This window comes from Catharus ustulatus, chromosome 21 (genome assembly GCF_009819885.2).
Source record: "Catharus ustulatus isolate bCatUst1 chromosome 21, bCatUst1.pri.v2, whole genome shotgun sequence".
Taxonomy (NCBI): Eukaryota; Metazoa; Chordata; class Aves; order Passeriformes; family Turdidae; genus Catharus; species Catharus ustulatus.
In genome coordinates, this window is record NC_046241.1 from 6296105 (window position 1) to 6323968 (window position 27864).

The window sequence follows — 27864 nt, forward strand, 5'->3', positions numbered from 1 at the left end:
GGGGCGCGCCGCCCCCCCGCCCCTCCGCGCCCCCGCTCCGCTCCGCTCCGCGCCCGGCGGCGCAGGGCGGGGAGGGCGCGTGGAGCCGGGGACACGCACACGGACACGAGCGCGGCCCCGCAGCGCGGCTCTGCGGCCAAACCCCGCCAACAAAGACCCCTCCGCCCCCCTCGCCGCCGCCCCCCGCGGGATGTAGCCGGGCCGGGAGCCCCAGCGAGGCAGCGGCCCCGCCGCTCCGTGCCCCGCAGCGAGGCCGGGAGGCGGCGGGCTCAGCGGCGCTGCCGCCACCATGGGCAAATCCAACAGCAAGTTGAAGCCTGAAGTTGTGGAAGAGCTGACCAGGAAAACGTACTGTGAGTGTCCGGGGGGCTGCCGGGGCGGTGCCGGGGTGCGATGGGATCCGCGCTGCCGCCCGGCCCCGCCGCTCCCCCGGCTCGGTGCCGCGGCTCCTGCGGGGCCGCTCCCGGGGAGGGCGCAGGCTCGGCCGGGCTTTGTTGGAAGAATTCAGGGATTGGCCTGGGAGGAGGAAAAAACCCATAAGGCAGCAGAGACACGGAGAGGGGCAGCGAGCCAGGGGAACGCGCTGTTTTTGTACAAAAACCATCCTCCGTGGCCTATTTCTGAGCCTCCGGGAACGGCGGGGCCAGGGCCGCATCCTGCCCACCGGAGCATCGCGTCCCCCCCATCCCATCCCCCTGCCCCGAGCATCCTTCCCCCGGGCTGCCCGGTACCCAGGGCCCGCCCGGGGATTGGGGATCGCCCTCCCGGAGCCCGGCAGCGGCTCCCGGAGCAGGGTGCCGAGCGTCTGGGTGGCTTCCAAAGTTTGGGTGCGTTAGTTGGAGGGGTTCCCTTTGTTATTGCGCTCTGAAGTGGAGAGAAGAGCCCGACACCGGCGAGTTCGATATTTTTCTGAGTGTCTCAGTATCGGTTTAATAACCTAATTTTCTGAGCGAGTGGCTTTCCCGTCTGGACCTCCACCGTAATATAATTAACGTGGCTGGTGCCTCAGCCATCCAGTTTTAGCAAAATCATTTTTTTTCCTGAAGGATGCACAAAGGAAACAAAGGCTTTGGTGGCTCAAGTTTGCCTCCCCGCTTGCAGGTCGCAGACATTGCCCAAACGTGCAGCAGACCTACGAGCTCTCCCCTCTGTCATTGCTGCAGTCCCACGGCAGCGCTTACCCAAAAAGGCAATAGATTAGGATGCAGCAAGTTCTCCCATATGGAGAAGAGGCAATTCTGGTGCATTGCACAACCCTACACGCGGGGCTGCTCGGTGCCGTGGCACAGCAGGCGGGAGGAGGGCAGGTGCTGGGGGCATGTCCGCATCGCCGAGCCGGGTGTGATGCTGGGAGAGGTTGGGGTACCCCGGCCGGGCTTCCTCAAAGTGCCCAGGGGGAGGAGGTAGTGAGAAGGGGGCAGTGCCAGGTGGGCACTGAGCTGAGCTGGGTTTTGGTGTCCTCACTGCAGCTGTCACCCACGGCGAGTGCAGCGGCGCTGGGCCGGTACCGCTGGTGCTGTGCTGCAATCGCCCGCTCGCTTCGCAGCCGCTGTGCCCACCTGATCTGTGATGGACAGGAATCTGGGAACTGCCAGCCCCAGCACAGCCTTGTCTGGTGATCTCCTGTGTGTTTGGCTTTCTGCATGCCTGGGGTGTCTCCTCTGCCCAGGAAGGTGCCAACAGCAGTGGGGCTCACACAGGCAGTGGTGCCCCATGTTTTATTTGCAGCTGAAGCCAGCCAAACACAGCGCTGGTAAAACCAATGTCTTTGGGCACAGGGATGTCTCTTTGCTGGATAAGGTCAGCAGGTCATTGCTTTTTTGAATCACTTCATCCCCAACTTTCTGCTCCTCTCTTTTTGGTGTCCTCCCCTTTCTGCTGCACCCTTTCTAGGAAAGATTGTGGTTCTCTGATCCCTCCCTCAACGAGTTTCCAGTCTGTCTGGAGCTTTGCCTGCCTGCTCTGGACCTCTTGCTGCCTCTTTTTAGAGACCCCTGTACCTGTGCAGGTGAGGCAGCAGCACTGAGCAGCACGTGGCCTTTGCGTGGCAGGAGTCTGGTGCAGCATCCCAACGTGCCCCAGCAGCATGTGGCTGCTGGTGTGGTGCCTGTCAGGGAGAGCTGTCGCTAATTCCAGGATCTGTTTGTTGAGCTCTGCTCATTCCACCTCTCATCTCTGGGATTAATTACTTTTGCTGAGCGCTTCTGCCCCTTTTCTGCAGCTGTCAAGGCGAGCGTGCATTCCCTTGTCTGGTGAAGCGCTTCTCAGAGCCCTCCCAGGCACGGCTGAGAGCCTCTGATTTATCTTCAGACCATGGGAGATTGGAAAGACACCGATTTCCTTCTGTGTTTTGGGGAAGCCAGGCAGAGGAGAGGCAGGTGGGAGGTCAGGGCTGTGCTGAGTCCAGTGGGAGGAACTGATCCAGACCCCTGTGCCGTGACTGGTAGAGCAGCTGGGTACAGTCATACACACAAATCCATGGCCTGAACAAGAATTTCTGAGGGCCTGCTTGGAAAAGGTTTTTTTCCCACAGCATGTTGATATTTAGGCAAGTTTCTGGTAGACACAAGAGCATCCCTGGCCTGTGCTGCCTGTCCCATGTCCTGACTGCCACGTTACCAACCAAGTGCTGTCCCTGCCTTGTGTGTGGTGCTGTTTCTGCTGTTTGTACAGCACATCTGGGCAGATGTCTCCAGCAGCCCAAACTGATGGGAACCTGCATTTGTCCCTGGGAGGTTCCTGTGGCAACATGGTACTTGAAGGGCTTCTCCCACTCTGGGATTTCCTTCCATTGCATCATTTTCTGTTTGTATGAATTTCCACACAAAACAAAGCAAGTACCAAAAAGGCCCCTCTCAGCTCTGCAGGATCAGAGGATCTCTGTTTCCCCTAAACGCTCTTCAGTGCTTGGCTTCTTGTGTCCCTTGTCCTCTCTGAGCTCTCCATCTCTGTTTGTGGTGTTCCTCTGGCCATGCCTCAGTTGCAGCAATCCTGGGACAGGCAGAAGATGGGAGCAGCCAGGAGAGAAGCATGGAAGGCTCAGGTGCAGGGCAGTTGTGGACAGGGCAGTTGAGCTGAGGATGCTGCAGGGCTGCCATCCATGTCCTCTGTGAGCTGTGAGAAATATTTCCCTGCATTCAGAGCAGGCTGTCCCAGGCCCTGCTGGGAACTGGACATGGAAAGGCAGGAGCCTGCAAACCTCATTTCTTGGCTCCCCTCCCCACTCTGCTCCTGATTTACAGTGCTGGGGGCCAGATTTTAATGGCACTTGGACGCCTAAAGGCGCAGAAGGGCTTCTATGAAGGTTTGGCTGCCCAAGTCCTGTTGGTTTGGACCCATCTCCCTGTGCCTTTCTGTGTCTCTGGGCACCTGAGTGCCCAGGAAAACCTGGCAATGCCAAGCTCTGCTGTCTGCCAGGTGCTGGAATAGTGCTGGTGGGGACAGCCAGGCTGCAGGGCTGTTTATCCCTCCTTGGAGACCAGGCTGGTGCCACACAGGAACCTGCAGGAGAAGTCAATGCTGAATTATATTAATACTCAATAATAAATTATGTAATTCTTCGTACTTTCATAGATCCTTTCATTGAAAAGCCCTCAAAATGCTTTATGATAATTAATTCAATAATCCTCCTGATGCTTCCTTGGGGTAGCTCAGAGGTGCAGTTTGGTGGTGTGTCCCAGGAGGAGGTGACTCCTGAGGCTTGAAGGAACCACCATCCTCCCTGGATCATCCTCTCCCATGGGGATTTAAACCTGAGCTTAACTTGGGCCAGGTGCTCACAGCTTTGGGCCACAGTGGGATTTGGGATTGTGTTTGAGAGCCTTGTGGGGCCACAGTGGGATTTGGGATTGTGTTTGAGAACCTTGTGGGGCCACAGTCAGAGGGTTCTGCTTAGCTGGAGATTTATGAAGGTCCTGAGGTGTCACTGCAGCCTGAATGAAGAGTGTGACCTGCAGTTGCGGGTGCACAATAAATGTCCTGGGTGGAAATGACTTGGTGTGGATTCCTGGGAGAGAAATGGTGAGAGAAATACAGCTCTGAATGTCCCTACTCACAGCAGCACTCCCAGGCCAGTAACCCTTAAAACCATGAAGCAGTTTAAAAAATGTGCACTTGTTTCAGAAGAGCACATTTTAGCTCCTTTTTTTTTTTTCCCAGTAATTTTGGGGAGGATTGGCTGTCAGGGTTCCCTTTTCACAGCTGTTGCCCGTGTCCAGAGCTAGCAGTGTGTTATTTTTGAGGCTGCAATAGCTGAGCAATCAGGCATGCTCAGAGCTGTGCCGGTGCAGCAGCATCGCTCCGGGCCAGGCTGGGGTCAGGAGGGTTGGGGATGGTGATCCTGGTGCTCCTGAGGCCACAGAGGGGCCCAGGTGAAGGTGTGGGAGCCACAGCAAGGATGCCAAAATGACACCCAGGCTGCAGAGTGGGTGAGAGGAAGATGCTCTTTTCCCAAGAACCGCATCCCACCCACTGTGATCTATTTTGTGGATTTTAAACTCGCTCCAGCATCATCATTTTCTGCTCTTTCACAATAAGCTGCAAAATTGGCTCCGTTGCTAGACAGTAATGCAGGGAATTAATGGGCATTAGTTTAAGAGCAAACTATAAACATATTGATTTGTAGTTACAGGGGTACGTGGTGGCAGGTGGAACTCTGTGGGAAAGGAAAGGAAATTCTACAATTGCAGCAGTTTTCAGCCAGGAAAATGGATTGGCTCCTTGCTGGCTGAGCCAGGCTGGGGCTTTGCTCCACTGTGCCACCCCAGTGCTGAAATGTGCTGGCTGGGGCAGTGGGCAGGAGCAGAGGGACCTTGGTAGCTCCCCTGCTGCTGCTGGTTTATTTTTAGCCTCCAAAGTGTTTGGCCCCAGGCACTGGGTTTCTCTGCCAGGTTGGTTTGTGTTGAAATCCCTCCTGTTGCTCATCCAGCAGAGCCCGGGGTGAGCTGGCCCCGTGGCTACCCTGTTATCCCTCAGTGGCAAGTGCTGGCTGAAATTGTCAGTGTGGGTGACTTTTAACAGGGCTTGGAGTGGCAGGACAAGCGGGAATGGCTCCAAACTGACAGAGAGAGGGGTTGTATAGGATATCAGGAAGAAATTCTTCCCTGTGAGGGTGCTGAGGCCCTGGCACAGGTTTCCAGAGAAGCTGTGGCTGCCCCATCCCTGGAAGTGTCCAAGGCCAGGCTGGTTTGGGGCTCTGGGGCAGGACAATGGGCAGGAGGTGCCAGAGGGATGCCCAGGGGCTGGAGTTTGTTTGGGGCCTGTTTTTGCTGCAGCCACGTGTCACCAGAGCTGTGAAGGGGGTTGCTGTGGTACAGGTTCACTGCAAGGTCAGTGTGGACCTGCTGTGCTGCCTCTGGAGGGCTGTGCTGGTCTGGAGGCATCTCCCTCCTTCTCCAAGGCCACCCCACCCTGCTCCCAGTGAATCCAACCCAGGGCGTCCTGCACACACACAGACCTGGAGCTCCATAGGTGGATGCAAGCAAAACAAGATGTGGGGTTTCAGAAACAAGTTCTGAGGAGTCCCTGCAGTGTCTGGGAGGTTCTTGCAGTGCCAGGGTGGGAAGGGGGAGACATGACCGGCACCCTGAGGGTTCCCTCTGCGGCACAGCGGAGCTGCCGTCCACCACCAGCGCCGCTGCTGCTCCAGCATCACAAGAATCACATTTCATTTATCCCCTGACATGTTAATGGATCTGCTTAACCACTCTCCTGACCTTTGCTGCTGCCGCTATAATTAAGGTTGTGAAACAAGAAGCTCTGAAGGCATCAAAGGAAGCGGCTGCTTCAGGGAGGAGCCTGCGGGCACGCTCGCTCTGTTATCGGGGTGACATTTGTGGGGTCGCTTTGTTCCTCCTTCCCCTCCTTGTTCTCCTGGATCTTCCAGGCAGCTGGATGCCAAGGGAAGCCAGGGTTTGTGTCCTGAGCAGGGGTGGCCATGGGGGGCTCAGCCCCAGGGCATGATCTGTGTCACTTCCATCACCATTGCTCCCATGGGTTCCCCATGGGAAGCACAGGGCTCCCTCCCCACACCTCCTGCTGGAAGGAGGGCAGCCTGTGCCTCATCCACCTGTTTCTCCAGCATCTTCTGATCAATGGCTGGAGCTGGTGGAGCTGCTCTGGGTCTCTGTGTCACCCCTCAGTGCAGTGATCCCTGCAGGACAGACCAGGAGGGCAGCAGAGGTGGCCCTGCTGCCAGCAAGGCTTGGCTTTGAGCATCCTCCTGACCTTCCCACGGCTCCAGGGAGTGATGGCTGAGCCAAAGGCACTTCCTTTCCTACTGCTCATGCTGGTTTAAAGGGGAGTTTTCTCCTCTGCCCAGGGCAGGAATTGCTCCTCAGGTTGGGGATGGTGCCTTAGAATGCCAGATCACACTGAAATCCCTGTGGCCAAGGGATGGATTTAAGCAGGTGGCAGGACACAGCTGCCCCCTGGATGGCCAGGCAAGGGGACTGCTCCATCCCTGCTCCCAGCAGCACTGGGAATCCTCTGCCCCTTCAGGCATTGCTGTGTTGGCTCGTGGGGAAGCTGGGATTCAATCCTGGGACAGAGCTGCTGCAGGCACCAGCTCCTGCTACGGGGATGCTTCAGCCTGATTCAGTAATTTGAAGGCACTGTCCTTTGCCCTTCCTGTCCTGCCTTTGCTTCAAAGAACAACTGCTGCTTTTTCCCTAAACCCAATTTCCAAAGCCTAATGTCGGGCCCTTAAATATTTAATAAAGTCTAAAAAGGATTTCAGCTGCATATTGGCTTTGCTGTTGGTACCGGCCCCGGGGGAGACGAGAGCTGCTCATGGACCCGTTTATCCAGCCTGGGAGCAAGGCAGACCACGAATGGCAACTACTGGGGAGGAGAGTGCCAAGCACCCCAGCACTGCTCTGAGGGTTGCTCCGTGTCTCAGAGTAACAAATGACACCAATAACACTCCTGGGCTCGAGCTCTGATCGTCTCGGAGGCTCCCGGACCTGCCGTGGTGCTGCTGATGTCTGTGTGTGATGGGCAGAGAAGCAAAATGGGAAAGCTGGGATGGGGATGTCTCACTGTGACAGGCAGGCAGCTCTGGCTGTGTTGGTGCCTGCACAGCTGGGGTTGCTCCCAAATCCCTTGGGGATGTTGCAGGGATGTGCTCCCACACAGGGACACCCCAGAGTGTGGGAGATGTGGTTGGGAGCAGGGATGGGCACAGGGCTGTGCTGGGGGAACAGTGTTTGGGGCAAGCTGGGAGCAAAGGAAATGACATCAGACATATTCCAGAAGCATTGTTTGCATGGGTGACCCTGTTGTGTTTTACTGCCTCTTCCCCAGCTTGGGATGGGCTGGAGACCCCAGAGCTGGCACAGAGCTCAGCACTGGGACATCATTAAGGAGTTCAACCTGGATTTTAATGAGACCACATCATCAGGACCAAACTACCCAAATTTTCCAAGTGCTGATGTGTGGTGGATCCTAAAAGTTACCCTCATCAAACAGGGACCTGGGTGAGCTCTGAGTGCCCCAGGATGGGCTGATGGACAGTCCCAGGGGAGGACTGAGTCCATGGCAGCCTGCAGGATTTCATCCCCTCCCTCCACCACCGTGCAGCTCCCGTGGGCTCTGGGCTCTGTGCTGGGGTTGGTGCTGGAGCTGAGGCAGAGCACTGGCAAGAACCTCGTGCCAATGCTCCAGCTGTCCCTGCAGTAACTCCCCCTGACCCCCCCAAACTGCACAAAGGCACCTGAGAGCCCAGGCTGCCAGGGGTGACCCAGCCAGCCCTGGCACACAGGGCATCTTCCTCTCTCTGCAGGGAGGGGCCCATTCTGCTCCAGACAAGTGCCCAGCACCTGTTTGGGGGCTGGATGAAGCCCACAGCTACTGCACCACCTGCAACAGCTGCTGCCGTGCTCTTGGCTGAGTGTTTTGTGGGGACAAGGCCTGGAATTGGCAATGGCCACTCGGGCTGTGTTTAACTCACTCTGCAGAGCCAGGGGCTGGCACCGGGTCCCCCATGCAAACCGACGGGACCTGGCTGTGTCCGTGCTTGCAGGCGTGAAGCCTGCACCGAGTACCTGCCGCAGCGACCCGGTGGTCTCTCTGAGGACCAGAGGCGAATTCTGCAGGGGCTGCTCAGACTGTGATGCTGACACTGTGATCCCAGGGCTGGAGTGAAGCCGGAGCGAGCACGCACACGCTGCCGAGCCGGGCGGGAGGGAGGGAGCGGGGAGCTGGTAATTGGTCAATATTAACATTGTGATGATGCTGAGAGTGGAGTTTGTATCAGATTTACGTTCAGAAAATTCTTAAATATGTGTTTGGCCGAGACGAGGGGCGGAGTGTGTTTGGCATAAATTGCAGGGTGTGCGGGGCTCTCCCCGCAGCACCCGGGTGTTTTACGCATGAGCACCCCGGGCTCTTCCACATCGGCGCCCAATTAGCTCACGCATGAGCACCCAATTAACACAAACATGAGCGCACAGTTAATTTACATATGAGCACCCAGCTGGATTTTTTATGCATGGCTGCCCAGTGAATTCCCGGTGGATCGCACGCTGCTGCTCTGTGCATGAGCGCCCTGGTGGTTGATGCATGAGTGCCCAATTAATCGGCGCACGTGCCTGCAATTAGCTCATGCCTGAGTGTCCAATTAATTCATGCACGAGCACCTGATGCATTCACACCTGAGTGCCCAATTAGTACGTGCACAAGTGTGTTATCTCCTAATTACACTAATTTACACATGAGTGCCCAGTTAGCTCACGCAGGAGTGCCCAGCGAATGGGCGCGTGATTGCTCAATTAATCCGTGCATGAGCGCCCCGTGAATTCACGGATGCCCAAAAAAATGGATGCATGAGCCCCCAGCTGGTTCGTGCATGAGCGGCCCTTCCACTCTCGCCGCAGCACCCGGGCAGCTCATGCATGAGCACCCAATTAGTTCACCTAGAAACACCCACGTAATTGATGCACGAGTGCCCAATTAGTGCACGCATCATCTCCCGGGCTGTTTTTGCATGAGTGCCCCTCTGGCTCGGGCAGGGGTGCCCAGTTAGTGAGTGCATAAATGCCCCATTCCCTCACGCCTGAGTGCCCACTGTGGGTACCTAATTTCCCCCAGCCCGGGCGCTGCTCTGTACATGCACAGCAGGTTCAGGCAGCCCCAAACCCGATGGGAGCCCCATCTCGGGGTGATGTGCTGGCTCCCCCAGCCTGGGATGCTCGGGGACCCTGTGAAGGAGCCACAGCAGATTCCTGAGGGACATAAATGCAGGATTGCCCCTGCCATGACCCAGCGTGTGGTGCTGGACCAGTTGCCCGTGGGTTGGCACAGCCCATGAGCCGCATGGTTGGAGTGCCCTGTGGAGGTGAGGGAAACCACTTTGTACCTGGAAATCATTAACCGGTTTGCCCGATAAGGCTGCGGTGCCCACGGGATCAAGTGCTGGGGCAAAGGGGGACGTGTGGGGGGCTCGGTGGAGATTCCTCACTGCTGCTGCGTGGGGACAGCGCTTGCTGAGCCTTTGGGGACCCAAACCCGCATAAGGACAGAGCCGTGCCGTGGTTTTGGCGCACCTGGGCTGAGCTGAGCTGCGCAGTCCTGCTCAGGCTCCAGCCCTGCAGCCGCGGCCAATCCCCTGCCCTTGCACACAGGGGAAGGGATGTCAGCACAAAACAAACCCCTGTGGGGCTGAAGCATCGCGTCACCTCCTGCACCCCACCGTGCCCAGGGGTCCCTGAACCATCCCCATGCTCCTGCCACCCCGTCCCCTGCGAGCTCGGGCCGATTGGGATTTGCAGTCCCGGGTCTCTCCTCTCCTCTCTGCCTGGAAAACACAAATTAACAGCCTGGAGCACTGATTAACCAGAGCTGATTCTTGCTGCAGTGGCAGCTGGGTGGTGGGAGGAGAGGGGGCACGCGAAGGGCGGGTGGTGACGGAGCTGTCACTGCTCGCCTGTGCCACCGGGATTGATGGAGCGCTGGGGGGAGAGGGCTGGGGGGAGTCAGGTACCGGCAGTGCGGGGAGGGGGCTGGGGGCTCCCTCCGTGAGAGACGTGAGACGCCAAAACCTCCCTCCCAGCTGAGGTGCGAGCGGGCACGGACAGCGAAGAGAGAGCGGCCTTGGATGCGGTTCGGCCGTGAGGGGCAGCTCCTGAGCTGCTCTGGGTGCCTGTCCCTGTCCCCGCTGCCTGTCCTGGCCGTGCTGGGGGTGCCGTGCTCGGCGATTCCCGGTTCTCTGCCGTTCCCCGTTCTCCGCACGCTGAGCGCACGGCCGGCGCCTGCGGGCACCGCTGGGGCTCCCGGCTCGGCAGTGCCGCTTCCAGCGCTGCGGTTCGTAACAAATGCTAATACTCTGCCTTTATTTAGCGCCTTTCATCCCCGAGGAAGCCGGGGCACGCTGCTACTAACAAGCTGCTACGTGCACTATTTATAACCCTCCCCAGCGCGGCTGCGGGAGCGGCGCTCCCTGGAGCCCGGCACCGGCTGAGCCCGGCTCGGGGACCCGGCTCTGCCCCGCTGGGATGCTCTGTGGGGCTGCCGTGGCTCATCCCCTTCTTCTGGGGCGTCGGGGGCGTACCTGGCCGATGTTTATATCGCTGCAAATCGCTCTGGAATCGATGCTGCGGGAGGGAAATGCAGCAGTGCACAGGTGCTGTCTGTGAGCACTGCCTGCCTGCCGGGACATGCGGAGCGCAGGGACAGCCCTGTCCCCGCCCTGTGTCCTCTGTCCCCAGCCTCAGGTGGCTCAGTAGCGTGTCCCCAAGGTTTCTGTGGCTGCAAGCCGGGCGTTAGCATTTCTAATTGGTGCCACTCGGAGTGTCAGCGCCCAGCAGGGTCGGAGCGGCTGGGAAGTGGCAGCCAGGGAGTCCTCACCTGTCCTGGATCCGGCACAGGAGGTCAGGGAGGCAGAACAGCTCAGTCCCCACACTGGAGGGGTTCCCTGCCCTGGGAACGCTCTGCCCCTGGGCAGAGGGGACATTTAGTGGCAATGGATGGGAGGTTTTCCAAGGGCAGGGAGATAAGGCCACGCTCCCACCTCAGGATAAACCCCCCAGATTCCCCAGCACCCAAGGCTGAGGACAGGCAGCGGTGCCTGGAGGAGGGATGGGGCTCCGTGTGGCTCCGTGCCAGGACGCACATTAACAGATCCCTGACTGGGAGCCCTGTGCTGATTTCCAGCCTGGCTCCTGAATGGTTCCCTCCGTCGGAAAAGCCTCTCCTGGGAGCATCACACATCTCTCCTGCGGCACGAGGGGAGCTGGCTCCGTCCCTGCCTCCCGCCTCAGCCCGAGCGTGTCATTACCAGCATTTCTCCCGTACTAAAAAAAGCACAAATTTCTTAATTGTTTCCTGCTGGAGTTGAAAGGCAGCTCCCGGGCCCAAAATAGCACGTTGGGGGAAAAGCAGTCGAAGAAGAGAGAGCAGAAGGCGATTTGCCTGGAGGGGCTGAGCCGAGCTCTGCCTGCAGCCCCGGCTGCTGCTGTGTCCATTTTGCCTGCCCCGAGGGCTCACCCTCATCCTCCTCCTTCCACCTGCCCTCCTCGGTGCTCAGGGGTGCCTGGGGCATCCTCAGGGTGGAGGTCACATGCCGGTGTGTGCAGGGAAGCCTGTTGCTGTTGGAGATGTCACTCAGCATCTCTCTTTTGGAAGAATGATGCTTCTGTGCAACCCTTTTTTTTTTGGGATGGGGAAATCCTTTGGAATTGCTATGACTGGTGTTTTAGCCCACCCAGCTCAGCTGCTGGATGCAGTGTGCCCTTCCTGGCTCCCTCCTGCCAAGAGACCACTGTCTGCCCAAAACGAACAGCCCTCCAAATCCCTCCTGTGACACTGCCAAAGCTCTCAGTGCTCTTCATCCCAGATGCTGAGCATCCCTGTGCCTCATCCCCTCTCCTGGGGAGCTGCTGTTGGGACACCCCGTGGGTGCTGCTTTTGCTGAATCCCAGGGAAAGTGGGGGAATTGAAGGCTCTGTCCCTCCAGCAACCCCTGCTCTGGGATGGAGGGGCCCTCCAGTGCATGGAGACAGCCTTGGGCACAGAAATTCCTGCTGACAGGGGTGCTGGAACAGAATCCAGCTGGTGTGAGGTGGGGGCTGTTGTGTCCCCTCCTGGCTGCCCCAGCCTTCACCTCTGAGCTCGGTGCCTTCAGCCAGGCACGTTACAAATCTTCCTGATGGAAAATTGCTTTCTCTTTTTTTCTTGCCATCCAAAGTAATTGGCATCTGTTGGTGTGTCTTTGGTCTCTATTTTTATCAGCCGTTTGCACATTGACATCTCCACTCGCCTCATTATCCCCGCGCCTTTCAGGCCTGTGGCTTTTCTATCATTATTTAGAAATGACAAATGAGGCCGTTCCCCCCTGTGCCCACCTGCTGGCACCTGGCTCCCTGCTGTGGGGAGGCACAGGCACAGCTCCTGCAGTGGGACAGGCAGTGACAAGTGCCAGCCCCTGCCCAGCATCCTGCATCCCTCAGAGCCTTTCCTCTGCTGAGGACGTTTTTCATCTCAGCAGCTGTCCCTTGGCTGGGGACACTTGGGGTTGCCACTTCTGTCTGTTTTCTAGTTTGTCCTGTTTTGGGATTTTTTTTTCCAGAGCCCAGTGAGGCTCTCCAGGATGCTGGGATGGGTTTGGTGATGTTTCCATAGGTGATGTTACCAGAGGCAGCTGGTACCAGGGGGATGCCAGCCCTGGGGCTGTGCCTGTGCCCACATTCAGTGTGTCACTGTCAGGGCCAGGCAAGTCCCTTCCCTGAGCCGCCTCCAGGCAGATGTTTTGGCAGAAGTTTTCAGGGTTGTTTTAGCTCTGGGAAGATGAGACAGCAGGGCCAGATCCTCCAGCTTGTTCCCTTCATGGCCCTGAGCACAACACAAAACATCTTGGGAGTCTCCCTGATTTTGGGGGTCCCAAGTACCTGCAGCCCTGGCCCCATGGACCACTTGGGCTGGCCCAGGCTGTGCCTCAACAGCAGTTTCTGCCACATGGGGAACACTTGGCAGGTGATGCAGTGAGTGAGCCCTGGGGCATCCCCCAGAGAAGTCATTGCTGGGAGCCCCAGGGCATTCCTCAGGGAATTCACTGATGTGCAGTGAAACAGCTGTCGCTGCAAAAGCACTAAATTTCTGTCTCTTTTTTTCTCTTTTCTCCTGTTTTCTCTTGCAGTCACGGAGAAGGAGGTGCAGCAGTGGTGAGTGCCTGCCGTGGTGGTGAGCTGGGGCGTGGGGCTGTGGGCAGGGCACAGGAGCTGGTGGCACTCAGCCACCCCTCTGGCCAGGCAGAGCAGGGACAGGAGCTGTGGCAGGTGCTGGGGTGCAGGTGCTGCCTCGCAGAGGGGAGACCAGAGAATGGAAATGGAGGGGTTTTCCTTGCACACCCTGGGGCTGGGTTCTGGTGGCTCTTCCCTCCCCACACGAGCAGCCAAAGGGTGTGGGGACATGGGGACTGTCCAGCTGTGACCTGCTGCAGGAGGCTGGTGCTGTCCCAGCACATTCCCTTCGGCAGCAGGGCCTGCAGGGGCTCTCAGGGGTAGGATCCAGGATTTCTTCCCCTCCACCCCACTGAGCACAGCGCCCTAGAAAAGCCACTGCTTCCCTTTCATCTCCCAATCCCACCAGTCAAGGTTTGCTTTCTTTATGTCTTTCTCTCATCCTTCCCCCCCACCCGATGAGTCAGAGCTGCAGCATCGTGAAGAGATGTCACCGGCACTTCGCTTTCCCACCTCGCCACCCCCTTCCCCTCCTCCTCCAGCCCTGGTCCCGCTGCAGCGGGCGCCTGACAGATTTGGGCGATGTGTTGCATAATGTTCACGTACCCCACGTGGTCCTTGTGGGGTCCCACATGCTCCCCTCATGCTCCCTGCGTGGTGCCCACCCCCACGGAGCCTGTGAGCCCCTTCCCTGCACCCTGAGGTGTGGCTGCACTTCCCAGCACCCAGGTCCAGCCTGCAGCTGGCACCGAGGGCTTTTTGGGGTGTTTAGGCATTGATGGGTTCTGGAAATGAGCTGGGCTGTGCCACTTGAGGACACAGGAACCCACTGTGCCCCCCAGCTCCTCTGAGCAATTTTCATTTGGGTTTGTGCAGGGATTATCATGGGATATCCTGACTTGGGAGGGACCCACAAGCATCATAATAATTCCAACTCCTGGCCTTGCACATCCCAAGAATCCCATGTGACTGCAAGTGTTATCCAAACAGTTCTTGACCTCTGGCAGTGGTGGCATCACCACTTCCCTGGGGAGCCTGTTCCAGTGTCCAACCACCCCCACAGAACTCAGTTTTTGTTTTTTTGCCAGGGCATGGCTGCAGCATGGCATCACTGTCAGTCCTGGCTGGGCAGTGGGTCCCTGTCACCTCCCCTCTCCCAGAGTGTTCAACACAAGCCTGGCTGTGGCCCTGTTGCCAGCTGAGGACTGGCAGCAGGTTGGAGCAGTGCAGTGGGCACCACTCGGTGTCACTGGTGCTGCTTGTCCCTGCTGTGGTGCCCACAAGGACCTCATCCACAGGGCTGGGATGCTGTGTTTGGGTGATGGGAGCCACACAGGGAGCACCTGGGGACCTTCCTAGCCCCAGCCCACTGCAGCACTGGGGAAAGCCTCCCATCTCAGTGGGGAGAGCCTCATGGGCCCACGCTCTGCCCTCCATTCACAGGTACAAGGGCTTTATCAAGGACTGTCCCAGCGGGCAGCTCGATGCTGCTGGCTTCCAGAAGATCTACAAGCAGTTCTTCCCCTTTGGTGACCCAACCAAATTTGCCACCTTTGTTTTCAATGTCTTCGATGAGAACAAAGTGAGTCTGGGATCAGAGGTGTGGGGCAGGGCGGTTTGGGTTTGGGATGGGTTTGGGATGTGGCTGCCTGGCGCTGGAGGAGCAAAATATTTCAGTGCTTCCTGGGGCGTGAAATTGGTGGGGAGAGCCCCCACATTTATTTGAGGAGAGTCACGTGGGGAAGGGCAATGAAGAGGCAAAGCAGGGAAGGAGAAGTGCCTGTGGTGCTTTGGTGCTGCTGACAGAAGCTGTCCATGTGTTCCTGAGCCGCTCCTGCCGGGATATTCGGGATATTCACTGCTGGGCTGGGCACCAGCAGCTGGATCACAGTGCTCCCTCCCTGCTGCCTTTTTGGATGTGCTCCCTCAGAGGGGATACACGGGCAGGGAGGACTTTGCTGGACAGGGATGGTGGCAGAACCCTGACCCCTCCTTTCCTCCCCCAGGATGGGAGGATCGAGTTCTCGGAGTTCATCCAGGCACTGTCGGTCACCTCCCGGGGAACGCTGGACGAGAAGCTGAGGTGTAAGTGCTGCCTGTGGGCTCAGCCCCACGAGGGGGCTGGGGTGTGCCCAGGGTGAGGGTCACAGTCCCAGCCCTTGCTGTTGTTCTGTCCTGCAGGGGCGTTTAAGCTGTACGACTTGGACAACGACGGATACATCACGAGGAACGAGATGCTGGACATTGTGGATGCGATTTATCAGATGGTGGTAAGAGGGGCAAGTGGGGCACGGGGAGAGCAGCCCCTGGGGATCCCTGCTGGGGAATGCTGAAACACCCCCATTCCTTCTTTTGTAGGGGGGGATTGTGGCCATCATGGCCAGGGCAATGTCTGGATCTGGTTGCTGAGGGTGGTTCTAGTGCCAGCACTGTCCCCTTGCACCCTGTCCTGATGTGGGGTGTGGGGGGACAATCCTTGCCTGGGGACACCCTCCGGGCAGGGCACAGGTGGGTGTGTGACCTGGTCCTGTCCTGCTGCTGCAGGGAAACACAGTGGAGCTTCCCGAGGAGGAGAACACACCAGAGAAGAGGGTGGATCGGATTTTTGCCATGATGGACAAGGTGAGGATGTTTTTTCCCTGTGGCCAAGGGATTTAGGAGGTGCTGTGGGTCCCTCTGCTGCATCTTGGCTCCTGCAGGTGCCTCCTTTCCCCACCAACAGAAGGTCTCAGCTGCTGCTGAGATCCCTGTGGGATACCCACATCCCTCTGGGATCCCTGTATCCATTCCAGGGTCCCCAAGGTGCCAAGGCTGAGCAGTGGAGTGGGGAGGGTGGGGCAGAGCAGTAACAGGAGTGTTTTTGCAGAATGCTGATGGGAAGCTGACGCTGCAGGAATTTCAGGAGGGCTCCAAGGCCGACCCCTCCATCGTGCAGGCGCTCTCCCTCTACGATGGGCTCGTATAGTCCCGGGGCCGAGCGGCGGTGAGTGCTCACCGGGGGCTGCAGGGGCCCCATCTCCCCCTGCCTCACGCCATTCCCACCTCCTCTGGGCACAGGCAGCACATTCTCCTCTGCTGAAGCACTGAAATGTGGATTTCCCCCATTCTGATTCTCCCTGCCTGTATCACAGAGCCCCGTCAGACCTCACCCCGTGGAGATGGAAATGTTTGCCTGTGGCACAGCTCACGCCCTCACCAGCAGATGTGGCTGCACAGGAGGCAGGGAGGCAGCTGGTGTGCTGGGGGCATGGGGACGCTCCAGAGACAGATTATATTAAATGTTTTATTTATCTTAAATCTTATTATATTACACCCTGGAGCTGGGTTTGGCACGGCAGTGTCAGGGACACTGATTCACAGCATCACACAGGTGCTGGGCTGAGCACCACGTGGTCCTTGCTGTGCCCTGTGCAGAGTCCCTTGGAGTGTTTTTGGTCATCACATCCAGGCAGCATCCTGGGGTGTTTTTTAACCCTGCTGCAGTTTTGAGATTTTCAATATCTATTCCGTTTCTGTGCTGGTGTCACAGGGATTTCTGTCCGTCCTCCTCACCCTCCTCCCCTTCTCCCCACCTGTCCTGCAGATGCCTGGGGGAAGATGCTCTCTGTGCCATCCGACCACCGCCGCGCGAAGCTTGCCTGTCCCTCCCGGCCTTCCTTTCCGTTCCACGAGCCAGGGATGCCCTCGAAGCGCGAGCTCAGTCCCCTCTCCGCACTCTGAACCAGCCGCTGCCATTTGCCAACTTCTGCTTGTCCCAAAACTCCCCGCGCCAGACCCCGGTCTGAGCGGCAGCGAACGCCCGAGACTCGGGGGCCGGGGGAACGGGTCGAGCATCGCCGCAGGCAGAGCCCCCTCCTCGCCCCCTTTGCTCCCCTTTTCCTACGTTTTCGGATGGGACTGAGGATGTGCCGGCGGGGTTCTCTCTTGGGAGCCAGCCAGAGATGGAGCCCAAAGCTCTGCCCGTGTGGGGTGGCCGTGGAGCCGAGGCACCGACGGCGATTGGGAACAGAGTCCTGGCGTCACCCGCGATGCCGCTGGCAGCCCGGCTCGGCTCACTAGGGACATATATTATATTATTATTTTATTTTTTTTGGTGAGAGAGTATTGTGCTTTTTGGTTTGGTTTTATTTTGTTGTTTTTTTTTTTTTTCCTTTGGTGGAAAAAAGTGAGGCTTTTTTTTTATATGCCTATCTCGACGATCGATATCCTTATTTATTTGTTGTAAATGTTGCTGCTGTGTTTCGTCTCTCGTGTGTGTGTCCACCCACCCAGGTGAGGATTTGTAAGGTTTACATGCTCGTACACTATTGCGGGGACCCGGGAGCCTGCAATAACAATGAAGCCAAAAATCTGCCTTCCCCCCTCTCCTCCCACCCCCTGTATCCCAAGCTCTGTGGGCTGGCTGCTGTTTGGAGGGGATGCTGTAGCTTCTTTTGCTCTTCCTGTTCCCGTGTTCCCTGCATTTTTCTGTTCACTCTTCCCTTTGGGAGCTCAGTGGGGCTCACTCAGCCCAGACTCTGAGCAGACCAAGCTCCATCCCTCAGTCAGGCAGGGTGAGGAATCTCCCATCCCCATTTCCTTCATTTTATTCATTTTCTCACTGCATGAAAAAGTATTAATGGAGCCCAGAGCTGGGTTTTGCTTTCAAGCAGATTCCTTTGCTATGTTCTGCTTTGCAAGCGGTGGGAAGGTGTTTGGTGGTGGCTGTGAATCATCCTTGAAGGGGAGCCTTGCTCTGTCTTGCTCCATTCCCCCATCCACGCTGGGACAAGGTGCCAGGGAGTGCCAGGCTGGGCTGTGCACAGCTCAGGGTGTCTCCTTCCCCCCTCACTCCCACAGGACATGGGAGGTTTTGCTGTGAACCCAGGGCAGAGCCACTTTGCCCACCTTGGAGGAGGCAAAGGGCTGGGAATGCACACCTGGGCACCCTGGACTGCAGCTGCCCCATCATGAGCAGGGCCTGCATGGCCTCCCCAAACTCCATCACCACCCAGCATCCCTCTGGGATGTGCCCCCAGCTCAGCCCCACCATGGGACACAGCTGGATCTCTGCTGGAGGATCAGCAGTGCATGGGTGGTGCCTCAGCTCTGGGAAAGGAGAGATGTGCATTCCCTCAGGGGCAGAGTGCAAGAAGCCATTGGGACCCCTAAAGCCACCCTTCTATCTCTGCTCCAGCTGATGGCAGCAGCATCTTTCCACCCATCTCCCAGCTCCTGTGGCTGAGGACTGTCCCCATGGCAGTGGGAGGTGACATCTGGATGTGGAGGGCAGTCTGGCAGGTGTCTCATGATGCAGGAGACAAGGCAGTGCCTCAGTGTCCCTGATCCTCCCAGCATGGCAGTGACATGCCCCAGCCAAGAGATGCTGGTTCTTCATCGTGCAGCCCCACTCCCCAGTTTTGGGTTTTTGTGCTTGTGGTACTTCTTGATGCCCATAAAAAACCCCCTTTCCCCATCCCCAAGGAGACTGACCTCACATCCAGTGCAATATTTCTGCCTCTTCTGCAGTTCCTGCCCCTGACAATGCCCGTGTTTCATTGTGGGGGTGCTTCTGGAGGGTGTCCCTCACTCCCATGGAAACCTCCTTTTCCTTAGTGCTCTGTGGCCAAAATGCAACTCTCTGGGGTAGGTTTTTGCAGTGCCTGCAACTTGTTGAAAGCTCATCTGCCAGACTGGTCCCCTCCTGGTGCCAATCGATGTTCCCAATGAATGTGACACTGCTGTAATCACCTCTGCTGATGAATGATGGGCCCTGCCACGTTTGACACAGTTCCTGGGCAAAGGCAAACCTCATTTGCCCTGACACCTTTTCCCCTGGAAAGCTTTTAATTTTTGGAGGAGCTGTCATGGGTTGAGCTCCATCAGTGCTCACAGATGTGTCCCCAGGGAGTCAGCCCTGCCAGGGCTCTTGGCACTCTGATTGTCCCTGAGCAAAGCATTTTGGCCCCAGTGTTCCCCCTGGCTGTAGATTTGGGACCCTGGCTTGGATGCTTCTATTCTCCCTTTTGGGGAGCACCAAGGGCCCCTGATTCCTCCTGAGCACCACCAGGATCTGCAGGGTCTTGCTATCACTGAAAATAAGGCTTGGAGCGTCTCGTGCTTGGAAATGTTGGCCTTAACCTCCTCGTGCCTCAGTTTCCCCATCAGTGCAGTGGCTGGGGTGAGCCATGCCCCTCTGGAGAGCACTTTGGTGTCTGTGCCCTGCCCAGGACTGTGGGCACAGGGCTTGGCAGGACCCACCGAGCATCAGAACACCGGGAATGGTGTGTGAAACTGGGGTGGAATTCACATCAGCGAGTCTTCAATTCCAGCCTGTGTTTCACACCTGGTGAAATGGCCCTGGTTTGTCTCTGCTCATACTGGGGTTCCTGGTGCCTGTCCAAAACAGAGCCCTGGCCATGGGAAGGGGGCCCAAAGCACAGCCAGGCAGAGGGGAGGGTCCAGCCCCGGGGACTGTGGCATGTGCCCCCCTCTCATTTGTCCCTGTCGGTGTTGCCCCATTAAATGCCATGTCTGTACTTTCCTTTCTTTTCACTTTTCTGTCTCTGTGCTGACTGTTGCTGCTTTGTATCCGTCTTTCCTTGAGCTCTGGGGCTGGGCTGGGCTGAGCTGTTTCCCCCGGGAGCAGGAATGTGGGAGAGGGCTCTGGGGGCAGATTCCACCCTGCCCTCTGCTCACAGCGCAAACCAGGACCCACGGGAGAGAGAAGTGAAGGGTTTTTCCTCTGGAGCAGGCTGTTAATTAATGCAAATTGTAATGAGACCAGGCTGGTCCCAGGAGTTGGGTTGGTGGAGGGGGGTGTTTGCTTATGGGGGACCCCAGACCCTGCTTGTGCCAGGTTCCAGCTGCATCTCACCCTCCTCCACAGGAGCAGAAGCCTGTTGGTTCTTCCCCTGCCATCAGGACACCATTCCTGTTGGAGGGGGGGCTGAGGCTGTGGGAATGCCAGCCCAGGTCGCTGCTCCTCAGTGGGCAGGGATGCAGCTGCCCAGAGGTGGAATTGTCTTGGAGTGTTGGGATCTGGGTTTGGAGCAGGGCTGGCTTTGAAGCAGGGCCAAGCATGGTGTGGGGGCGGCTGAAATCACTGGCAGAGCTGCCCCCTTGCCATTATTTAGGGTCGGGGGTTCATTTGGGATGGGTGAGTGAGCTCAGCCAGCTCACTGTCCCCCATCCAAGGAGGAGATTTGGGGCATTTAGTGAGAACATCTGTCACCTGTCCTTCCCGAGAGATGGGAGGGTCTGACTGGGACAGAAGCGAGGCCTGAGGACAAAGGAGCGAGCTGATGGCCCCAGACTCAGTGCACAGTTTGGGGTGCAGCAGTTTTGGGGTCTCAGCCACACATATCAGCCCTGCCTATTCCAGCAGCGCTGCAGTAAAGCCATCCTTCCCTTCTCTCTCTGCTCCCGTGGCCACCAGCCCGGGCTGGGTGCCCTGCCCCAGGTGTGCCCCGTGCCCAGGGGGTGGCCAAGCCCCGGGCTGAGAAGCAGCAGCTCCAGCAAAGAGCCTTGTTTGTGAAGATGAAGCCTGTGTGTGCGTCCGTGCCGGTGTCTCGGCTTGCATGCCCCGCTGCCTTGTCTTGAGATGAATTCAAGAGCAAACCAAGCAAATGAAACAGTTTAATAACAGAACAAAACAAAAACCCAGGAACTTTGTGACAGTGGAAATAAAAGCTTAATGACAGTAATGAGGTGACAGTGGTCTGTGATGGGCTGTGGGGTGGGGGGATTGGGGGCTCCCAAAGCTGCCCTGGCACCCAGCAGGGCTGGGGGGTGTCACTGTCCCATGGCCCAAGTGCAGGAGTAAATAAAGATGCTCTGGGCTCTGTGGGCACACCTGTGATGAGTTATCAGGCACCCCCTAACACTGCTGTTCCCACCTCCTTTTTCCCAGACACAGCTTTCCCTCTGCTGGCTCCATCCTGACACAATGGAGACACAGCCCTGTGCCCATGGGCACTGTCCCTGTCCCCTCTGAGCCCCCTCATCAGTGCAGCAGGCTGAGAGCCATTGGGTCACTTTTGGCACACAGTGGCTGCAGAGGAATCTTGATACGAATATTCTATAATTGTGCCCAGACAAGGGGTGTCCCTTGGCAGCCCCCCAGCCCCTGGCAGGGCTCACAGAGGGGCTCACAGCCTGCACTGGGTTTTTCCCGTGCAGCAGGGTCGTGTTGGCCATTCTGTGCTGCCAACTCTTCTGGAAACGAGCACTGTGAGACCTCCCTGCCAGCCCATGTCCGTTGTGTTTGCTCCCCTAACGAGGCTGACTAATTATTTTCAGGAGGCCAGAGGAGATGCCCTAATGGTCCGAACAAGGAGGCTGTGTTTGTGTGGGGGGTTTTGTCCAGAGGTGCTTTGTGCCAGCACATGGTGGGAGCTCCCAGGGATTTCTCCCCTGTGCCATGGAGTGGGCAAGGACAGGCACAGGCTCCAAACCACGGTGGTTCCCCAGAGGCTGTGCCTTAACCCCCAGCAGGGAAGGGGTTAAAGCCCAGCTGGCATAGGTGCTCCTGGGCCTGGGAGCACTGGTGAGCGTGGGAGGGGCTGGCTGGGATTATTTTGGTGATGAGGAGAAGCTGTTGGGGTTTCTTTGTGCCAGCAGTGCTGGTGCTCCCTGCCAGGGTGCAGGATGGAGCTGGGATGCAGGTTGGTGGCTGGGGATGTTCCAAGGTAGGTTTTGTGGCACTGTGGGGTGGGGCACTCCCCTCAGATCTATGGGGCTGGGAGTGCAAACCCTGGCTGTGGGACTGGAGTGGGACAGGCCACTGGCACAACCCCAGGGGCAGAAATATCATTGCCCTGCTGTAGGGGGATGTCCTTGTCACTCTGAGGTTGGGCTAGGCTGAGCCTAGGCTGGTAGGGATAAAGGAACGCACAGGATGGTCCCACTGTCCTGTGCGTGGGCCATGAGCTGGGGGATGTCCAAGGTCCCCCAGCTCCTGTGTCTGGGAGGAGCAGGGCTGGTGCTGGGGGTGCAGCTTCACCTGGAGCCGGCTTTTGGCCGTGGCTGCTCCCTGGGTCTCGCTGCGGGGGAGTTGAGCAAGAGCAGAGCATCCCTGCGGAGCAGCCATGAGCTCAGCACTCGGCTCCGAGGGCAGCCAGGAGAGCCCCGCAGCCCCAGGCAGCGCTCCCGGCCAAGGGCTGCCTGTCCCGGCCAAGCTCCCAGCCCGTGTCCTGGCCCGGCTCTGGCTGTGCTCTGTGCGCCTCTTTGCTCCCTGCTCGTGGGGTGCCTGAGCCCACCCGAGCCCCCCATTGCAGCCCCCTTTGCCCAGCACAGGGGGAATTTGCTTCCTTGGGGTTCCTGTGCAGCTGTCTCTGTCCCCGCTGGGGTTTGGCAGGGTTTCCTCCCAGGTGTGACCCCCGTGTCCTCCCCTAACCCCCTGCTCCCCCCAGCAGAGCAGGGGCTGTCCGAGCCAGCGATCGGGCTGGGGAGGGGGTCTGGGCGGTGTTTCAGACAATCCGTGGGCTGTAGGATCTGCTTCCCAATCGCAGGATCTCCATCCCGACTGCTCCAGCTCCCACCCCCCTCCCTGCCGCGTCGCTGGCTCCCAAAGTCCGGTTTTTCCTCCCGCCCTGCCTCCTCCCTCCCAGAAGTTGGACGCTGGAGGAGCAGGTCCGCAGCTGCCGAGGGCTGGGCGTTCCCTGCCCGGGTCCCCTCTCCGTCCCCGCCGCGTGTGGCCCCTGTCCCTGTCCCTCCGCGCTTGGGGACCCTCCCCAGGGGCAAGGACAGGGACACGAGGGGTGCTCCTGACACCTGAGCGTCTCCCCCGCCATGCCACCCCACGGAGGGGTGTTTGTGGGTCTGTGGGTGCTGCTGGCCCTCGGACTGGCCGAGAGCCCCCCGGGCTGGGCCACTCTCGCCTTTGTCTTCGATGTCACCGGCTCCATGTACGACGACCTGGTGCAGGTGATGGACGGGGCCTCGCGCATCCTGGAGAGGACGCTCAGCAGGAGCACAAAACCCATCAGCAACTATGCTCTGGTGCCCTTCCATGACCCAGGTACGCCCGGGACAGGGTGAGGGGGTGTCCTGCCAGGGCTGGGGCTGTGGGGAGCTGGGCTGTGCTTCTGGCTGGGTCTGGGTGTGAAACGCGCACTTCACAAGTACTTGTATTGTCGCTTCTCTCTGTTTTTAATGCCCTGGTGACTGCTGTGGTGGGGATGGCAGCTCAGCTGCTGGGAGCTGGGCTGGGACTGCTGTCACCGAGCCACCCTGGGGGCTGTTTCCACCCTGTTTCCACCGCATTAATCCCAGGGGTGCTGACACTTTGTTGTGCGTGGATCTTCCCCATCCATCCTGCTCTAAACTCCCCAGACTAATCATGGGTGGGTATTTCTGTCCAACGTGCTTCCAGGTCACCTCAATAAAAACTCCACTTGCTTTGAGGCTTTGGTAACTGCTGGGATACCAGAATAACTTCCTCTGCCCCTGATTTTGTCTTCTCTTTGTGCACACCCACGAAAGGGCAGCTGTTCCCCAAAAGAGCCCTGGCCTCTTACAAGGAGAGTGGGACCCAAGCTTTATTTTCAGCAGAAGCACTGAATTGAGTGAAAACCATTGAAGCCAGGGAAGGAGACAGAGACAGTGAATTGATTCCTGCATTGCTTTGCTGGGAGCCTCCCCCAGTAGAAAAGGGCACTGGGTTTGCAGCTCAGCCTGGCTGGGACCACCCAGCGTGTCGGGAGGAATTCCTGGGCATAGGAATAGTTTGCTGAAGTGGTCACAGCGTGGGCACAGGGGCTGGTCTGCCCAAACCCACTTCTCTCCTGGTGCCAAACCAGGGTAGATGCTGGACCCTGAGTGCCACAGGTGTTTGAGCCAGGGCAGGTGCCAGGGGCACAGACAGCGTGAGTGGCATTGGGAGGAGCTGGGGCTGAGGTGGTGTCCCTGTGCTTGCAGAGGTGGGACCTGTCACCCTCACCTCGGATCCCCAGCTCTTCCAGCAGCGCCTGCGGGAGCTCCATGTCCAGGTAGGCACCCTCAGCCCCACGCTGCTCTGCCAGGCCTGGCTTGCTGCCTGCCTGTGGCACTGGGGGTAGCCTGGCACTGCAGGGTGGTGGGTTCTGGGAACAATCCCTGCATCCCCCACAAGTGTGATGGGGGTTCAGGCTGAGCCAGACTGGTTGGGGGCTGCACACTGGGTGGGAGTGGAAGGGATGGGTAGTGCTGATGCTGTCCCCCAGAGTCCTGCACAGGGCAGAGAATTCCCATTCCACAGCACTTGTCCCTGATGGAGATGATGTTCCCAGGACAGTTTGTACAGACTCTCCATGGAACCAAAAATCTCCTCTTCTAGAACCACTGCTTGATAATTGAGTTTTTAATTTCTGGCCTTTTAAATTTTTTTAAAAATTTATTTCATCTGTTTTGTACCAGCTGAAATGTTCCCTGGGAGCTTAATCCTGCTTTATCCATCCCCACTCTTGCCCTGCCTCCCATGAATTGCTAAATCCCTGTGGCGTTTCCCTTTGGATGCAGCTGTTTTGGCAGGAGGTGTAACGCTGAGGCTGCACATGGTTTCCCAGCCCTTCGGGGTGCCAAGCCCTGGGAAAGTGGGAGCTGGTCCTCTCTGTGCCAGGAGGCTTCCCTGGGGTGGCTGCCTCTGCAGCACAGGGCAGGCACGAATGTGCTCACTAAAGGTGTCTGTGGGAAAGCAGTGGCTTCTGTGAGCATGGATCCCCAAATTATCATCACTAATGAGACAGGGTCGGGTCTGTGCGATCCTGAGCGTCCCTGCAGTTCCACCCCGCTGATTCCAGAAAAACGGGGCAGTTCCTCCCTGTGAGCAGGGTGGGATCCTGCGGGAGCTGAGCACCAGGTGCTGAGCTCGGTGCCTGTGCCACGTCCCTGCTGTGTCCCCCAGGGCGGGGGGGACTGCCCGGAGATGAGCGTGGGAGCCATCAGGACTGCCGTGGAGATCTCCCATCCCGGCTCCTTCATTTACGTCTTCTCGGATGCTCGGGCCAAGGACTACGAGCAGCAGGAGGAGCTGCTGCGGCTGCTGCAGCACAAGCAGAGCCAGGTGAGCAGCCCCACACCAGTGAGACAGCGATAAAACCCCTGGGATGGGGGGAATTTTGCACCCCCAGGCCAATTCGATGTGCTGGGGTGCTGGTGGATGCCAGCTGTGCCCCTGCCGTGGGGATCTGGGATGTCACAGGGCCCTTGCTGTGGCAGGTGGTGTTTGTGCTGACGGGGGACTGCGGGGACAGGAGCCACCCCGGGTACCGCGTGTACGAGCGCATCGCTGCCACCAGCTCCGGGCAGATCTTCCACCTGGACAAGCAGCAGGTGACAGAGGTGAGTGGGGACACCTGGCCCAGTGCCTGTCGGTGAGGGGAGACCCAGGTTTAATCCTTTAATCCTCCCCTGCCTGCCTCCAGGTGCTGAAGTGGGTGGAAGAGGCCATCCAGGCTTCCAAGGTCCACCTTCTGTCCACGGACCACGAGGAGGGTGGGGAGAACACATGGCAGCTCCCCTTTGATCCCAGCCTGAAGGAGGTCACCATCTCCCTGAGCGGCCCTGCCCCAGGGATCAAGGTCTGGGATCCAACAGGTAGGAGCCCAGAGGAGAGGGACAAAAAAGGGTGGGGGGGGGATGATGCTTTGTGTCCCAAAACCTCCTCAGGTGAGGACAAACAGGAAGGGGTTCACCAAACCCTGCCCTAAAATTAAAAGGTGGTGAGCTACAAAACCCTCAGTAAACATCAGCACATTTCCCTGCTCCACTCCCAGGCTGGCTTTGAGGGTTTTCTCTGCTGCCCTGGCTGTGAGCTGTGATGGGCTCTGCATTGCCCTGAGCCCTGAGGGAGGTGACTCCTGGCTGCTGCAGGAACCAGGGGATGGACCTGGATTCCCATCTGAGCCATTCACTTACTGTCACAGGAAAGGTCCTGGAGAAAGGCCGAGGTCTGAAGGAATTGCTCAGCATCCCCAACTCAGCCTTGGTGGTGGCCCTGGAGCCCTACGAGCCAGGGATGTGGCTGATCACGGTAGGCTGCTGGCAGACCTGCACATCCTCTGCCTTTCCCTGGTGGATATTTATCTTGCCAGGCTTTTCCAGGTGTGGGCTTTGTCCATCCCTCTCCCTTGTGACGTGTGAGCAGGCTGCAACCTCTCCCTTCCCACCTCCCCTCCCTTCCTACCCTCAGCCCTTGGCTCTCAATCTGCTTCCAGACCCGCAGCAGTGGCCGCCACTCGCTGAGGATCACGGGCATCAGCAACGTGAATTTTCAAGCCAGCTTCTCCAGCCAGCCGGAATTCGACACGAGCCAGCCCGGAGAGCGGCCGGTGCAGGGTGAGGGTGCTGCTGCCCGGGGGCTGGATGCTCCATCTGGGTGTTTTGCAGCCGGGAATGTGGTTATTGTTTTTTTTCCCTCCCTGCTTTCCAGGCCTGCCCATCTCTGTGCTGGTGAACTGCTCCGGTCTGAGGCCGCCTGGGCGCCTGCAGGAGATCGAGCTCTTCAACACCTCGGGGCACGTCCTCATCTCCCTACCTGCTCAGCCCCTCCTCAACTCCTCCTCCGGCTCCACCGTGCAGCTCTGGGTGGCTTCGCCGCTCTGGGTGCCCCCGGGTGACTTTCTGCTGAAGGTGAAGGGTGAAGATGCCCAGGGCCACCCCCTGCACCGCCTCTCTGGGGTCACCTACACCAGCGTGGTCCCCGGTGAGTGCAACCCGCGGGTGCAGAGCAGGAACCAGAGTTCTGGCACTGCCTCTGCTTTGGTTTCTCCTTGGTCATCCTGCTTCACACTGAGCTTCCAAGGGTGCTCTACATCTGCACGTCCCCAACCCCTCCCAGGTCTACCCAGAGTGAACATCTCCAGCAATATCCAGGCTTACAACCGTGAGCCTCAGCTCATCTCCTGCTCGGCGTGGAGCGAGATCCCTTTCCGCCTGCAGCTCAGCCGTGGCAGGGTGAAGCTCAGGGAAGGGCAGCTCTTCAGGTGAGCCTCTGGTATGGCCCAGTGAACCTCAGGAGGGACCTGTGTGGGTCTCTGAGCTGTGCCAGCTGAGGGGGTGCTGTGTGCTGGTGGCCTTCAGGTTCTGAGCATCCCAAGGGGAAAATTCCAAGGGACAGGTCTGCCTGACTCAGGCGAAATAAAAGTCCCAGGGAGCAGGACTAGGAGGTGGCATGGCAGTCCCAAGGTGGGAGTGATCCATATTTTCATCTCTCCCTTTTTGTAGGATTTCAGGGAACGTCAGCTGGTTGATCCCTGCAGTGTCCAAGAGTGATGAAGGCTTTTACGAGTGCACGGCCACGAGCAAGGTCGGAGTGACCCGGGCTCGTGCCTACGTCTCTGTCTCAGGTGGGGGCTGCTTGTGCCAAGCCCGAGAGCCCTTCCCATGCCTGTGGCTGGGCACAGGCTCCTTTCACCCAGGCATCCCGTGTTTGTAGAGCCCCCACCGCGTCTCATCATCCCGGGCAACATCACAGCCTCACCGGGCGAGGACGTGGTCATGTCCTGCGTGGTTCTGGGGGATGTGCCCTACAACCTGACCTGGAGCTGGGATGGGAAGGCAGCACAGCCAGGGGATGGCCGGACCCGGCTGCTGCAGAACCATTCTCTGGAGATCAGCTCTGTGCAGCCAGGGGACGGGGGCCTGTACGAGTGTGTGGCACAGAGCGCCCGTGGCACTGCCACTGCCTCCCTGTGGCTCTTCATCCAGGGTGGGTTCTTCATCTTTTCTCCTG

At 58.4% G+C, this 27864-nt stretch overlaps 2 protein-coding genes across 2 annotated transcripts in view; both read left to right on the forward strand.

Annotated features, from left to right (window-relative positions):
* The first annotated feature begins 53 nt into the window (after nt 1–53).
* NCS1 (neuronal calcium sensor 1) lies at nt 54–20857 on the forward strand. The gene is made up of 8 exons (XM_033077433.1): nt 54–353; nt 13130–13154; nt 14616–14754; nt 15179–15257; nt 15354–15442; nt 15717–15794; nt 16039–16155; nt 16756–20857. The coding sequence occupies exons 1-7, from the start codon at nt 290–292 to the stop codon at nt 16135–16137; spliced, it is 573 nt and encodes a 190-aa protein (XP_032933324.1). The 5' UTR covers nt 54–289; the 3' UTR covers nt 16138–16155; nt 16756–20857.
* A 2086-nt stretch (nt 20858–22943) lies between these two features.
* HMCN2 (hemicentin 2) overlaps nt 22944–27864 on the forward strand; it is a 32894-nt gene continuing 27973 nt past the window's right edge. Inside the window, exons 1-11 of the mRNA XM_033077889.1 lie at nt 22944–23172; nt 24072–24142; nt 25036–25194; nt 25350–25472; nt 25556–25727; nt 26057–26163; nt 26348–26468; nt 26563–26835; nt 26971–27115; nt 27357–27478; nt 27568–27840. Coding sequence (XP_032933780.1) covers nt 22944–23172; nt 24072–24142; nt 25036–25194; nt 25350–25472; nt 25556–25727; nt 26057–26163; nt 26348–26468; nt 26563–26835; nt 26971–27115; nt 27357–27478; nt 27568–27840 — 1795 coding nt within the window. The remainder of the gene's footprint in view (nt 23173–24071; nt 24143–25035; nt 25195–25349; nt 25473–25555; nt 25728–26056; nt 26164–26347; nt 26469–26562; nt 26836–26970; nt 27116–27356; nt 27479–27567; nt 27841–27864) is intronic.

Coding starts and splice junctions, on each gene's coding strand:
- NCS1 (XM_033077433.1), top strand. CDS start 290: ATGGGCAAATCCAACAGCAAGTTGAAGCCTGAAGTTGTGGAAGAGCTG. Junction 354..13,129: donor GCTGACCAGGAAAACGTACT/GTGAGTGTCCGG, acceptor TTTCTCTTGCAG/TCACGGAGAAGGAGGTGCAG. Junction 15,795..16,038: donor TTTTTGCCATGATGGACAAG/GTGAGGATGTTT, acceptor GTGTTTTTGCAG/AATGCTGATGGGAAGCTGAC.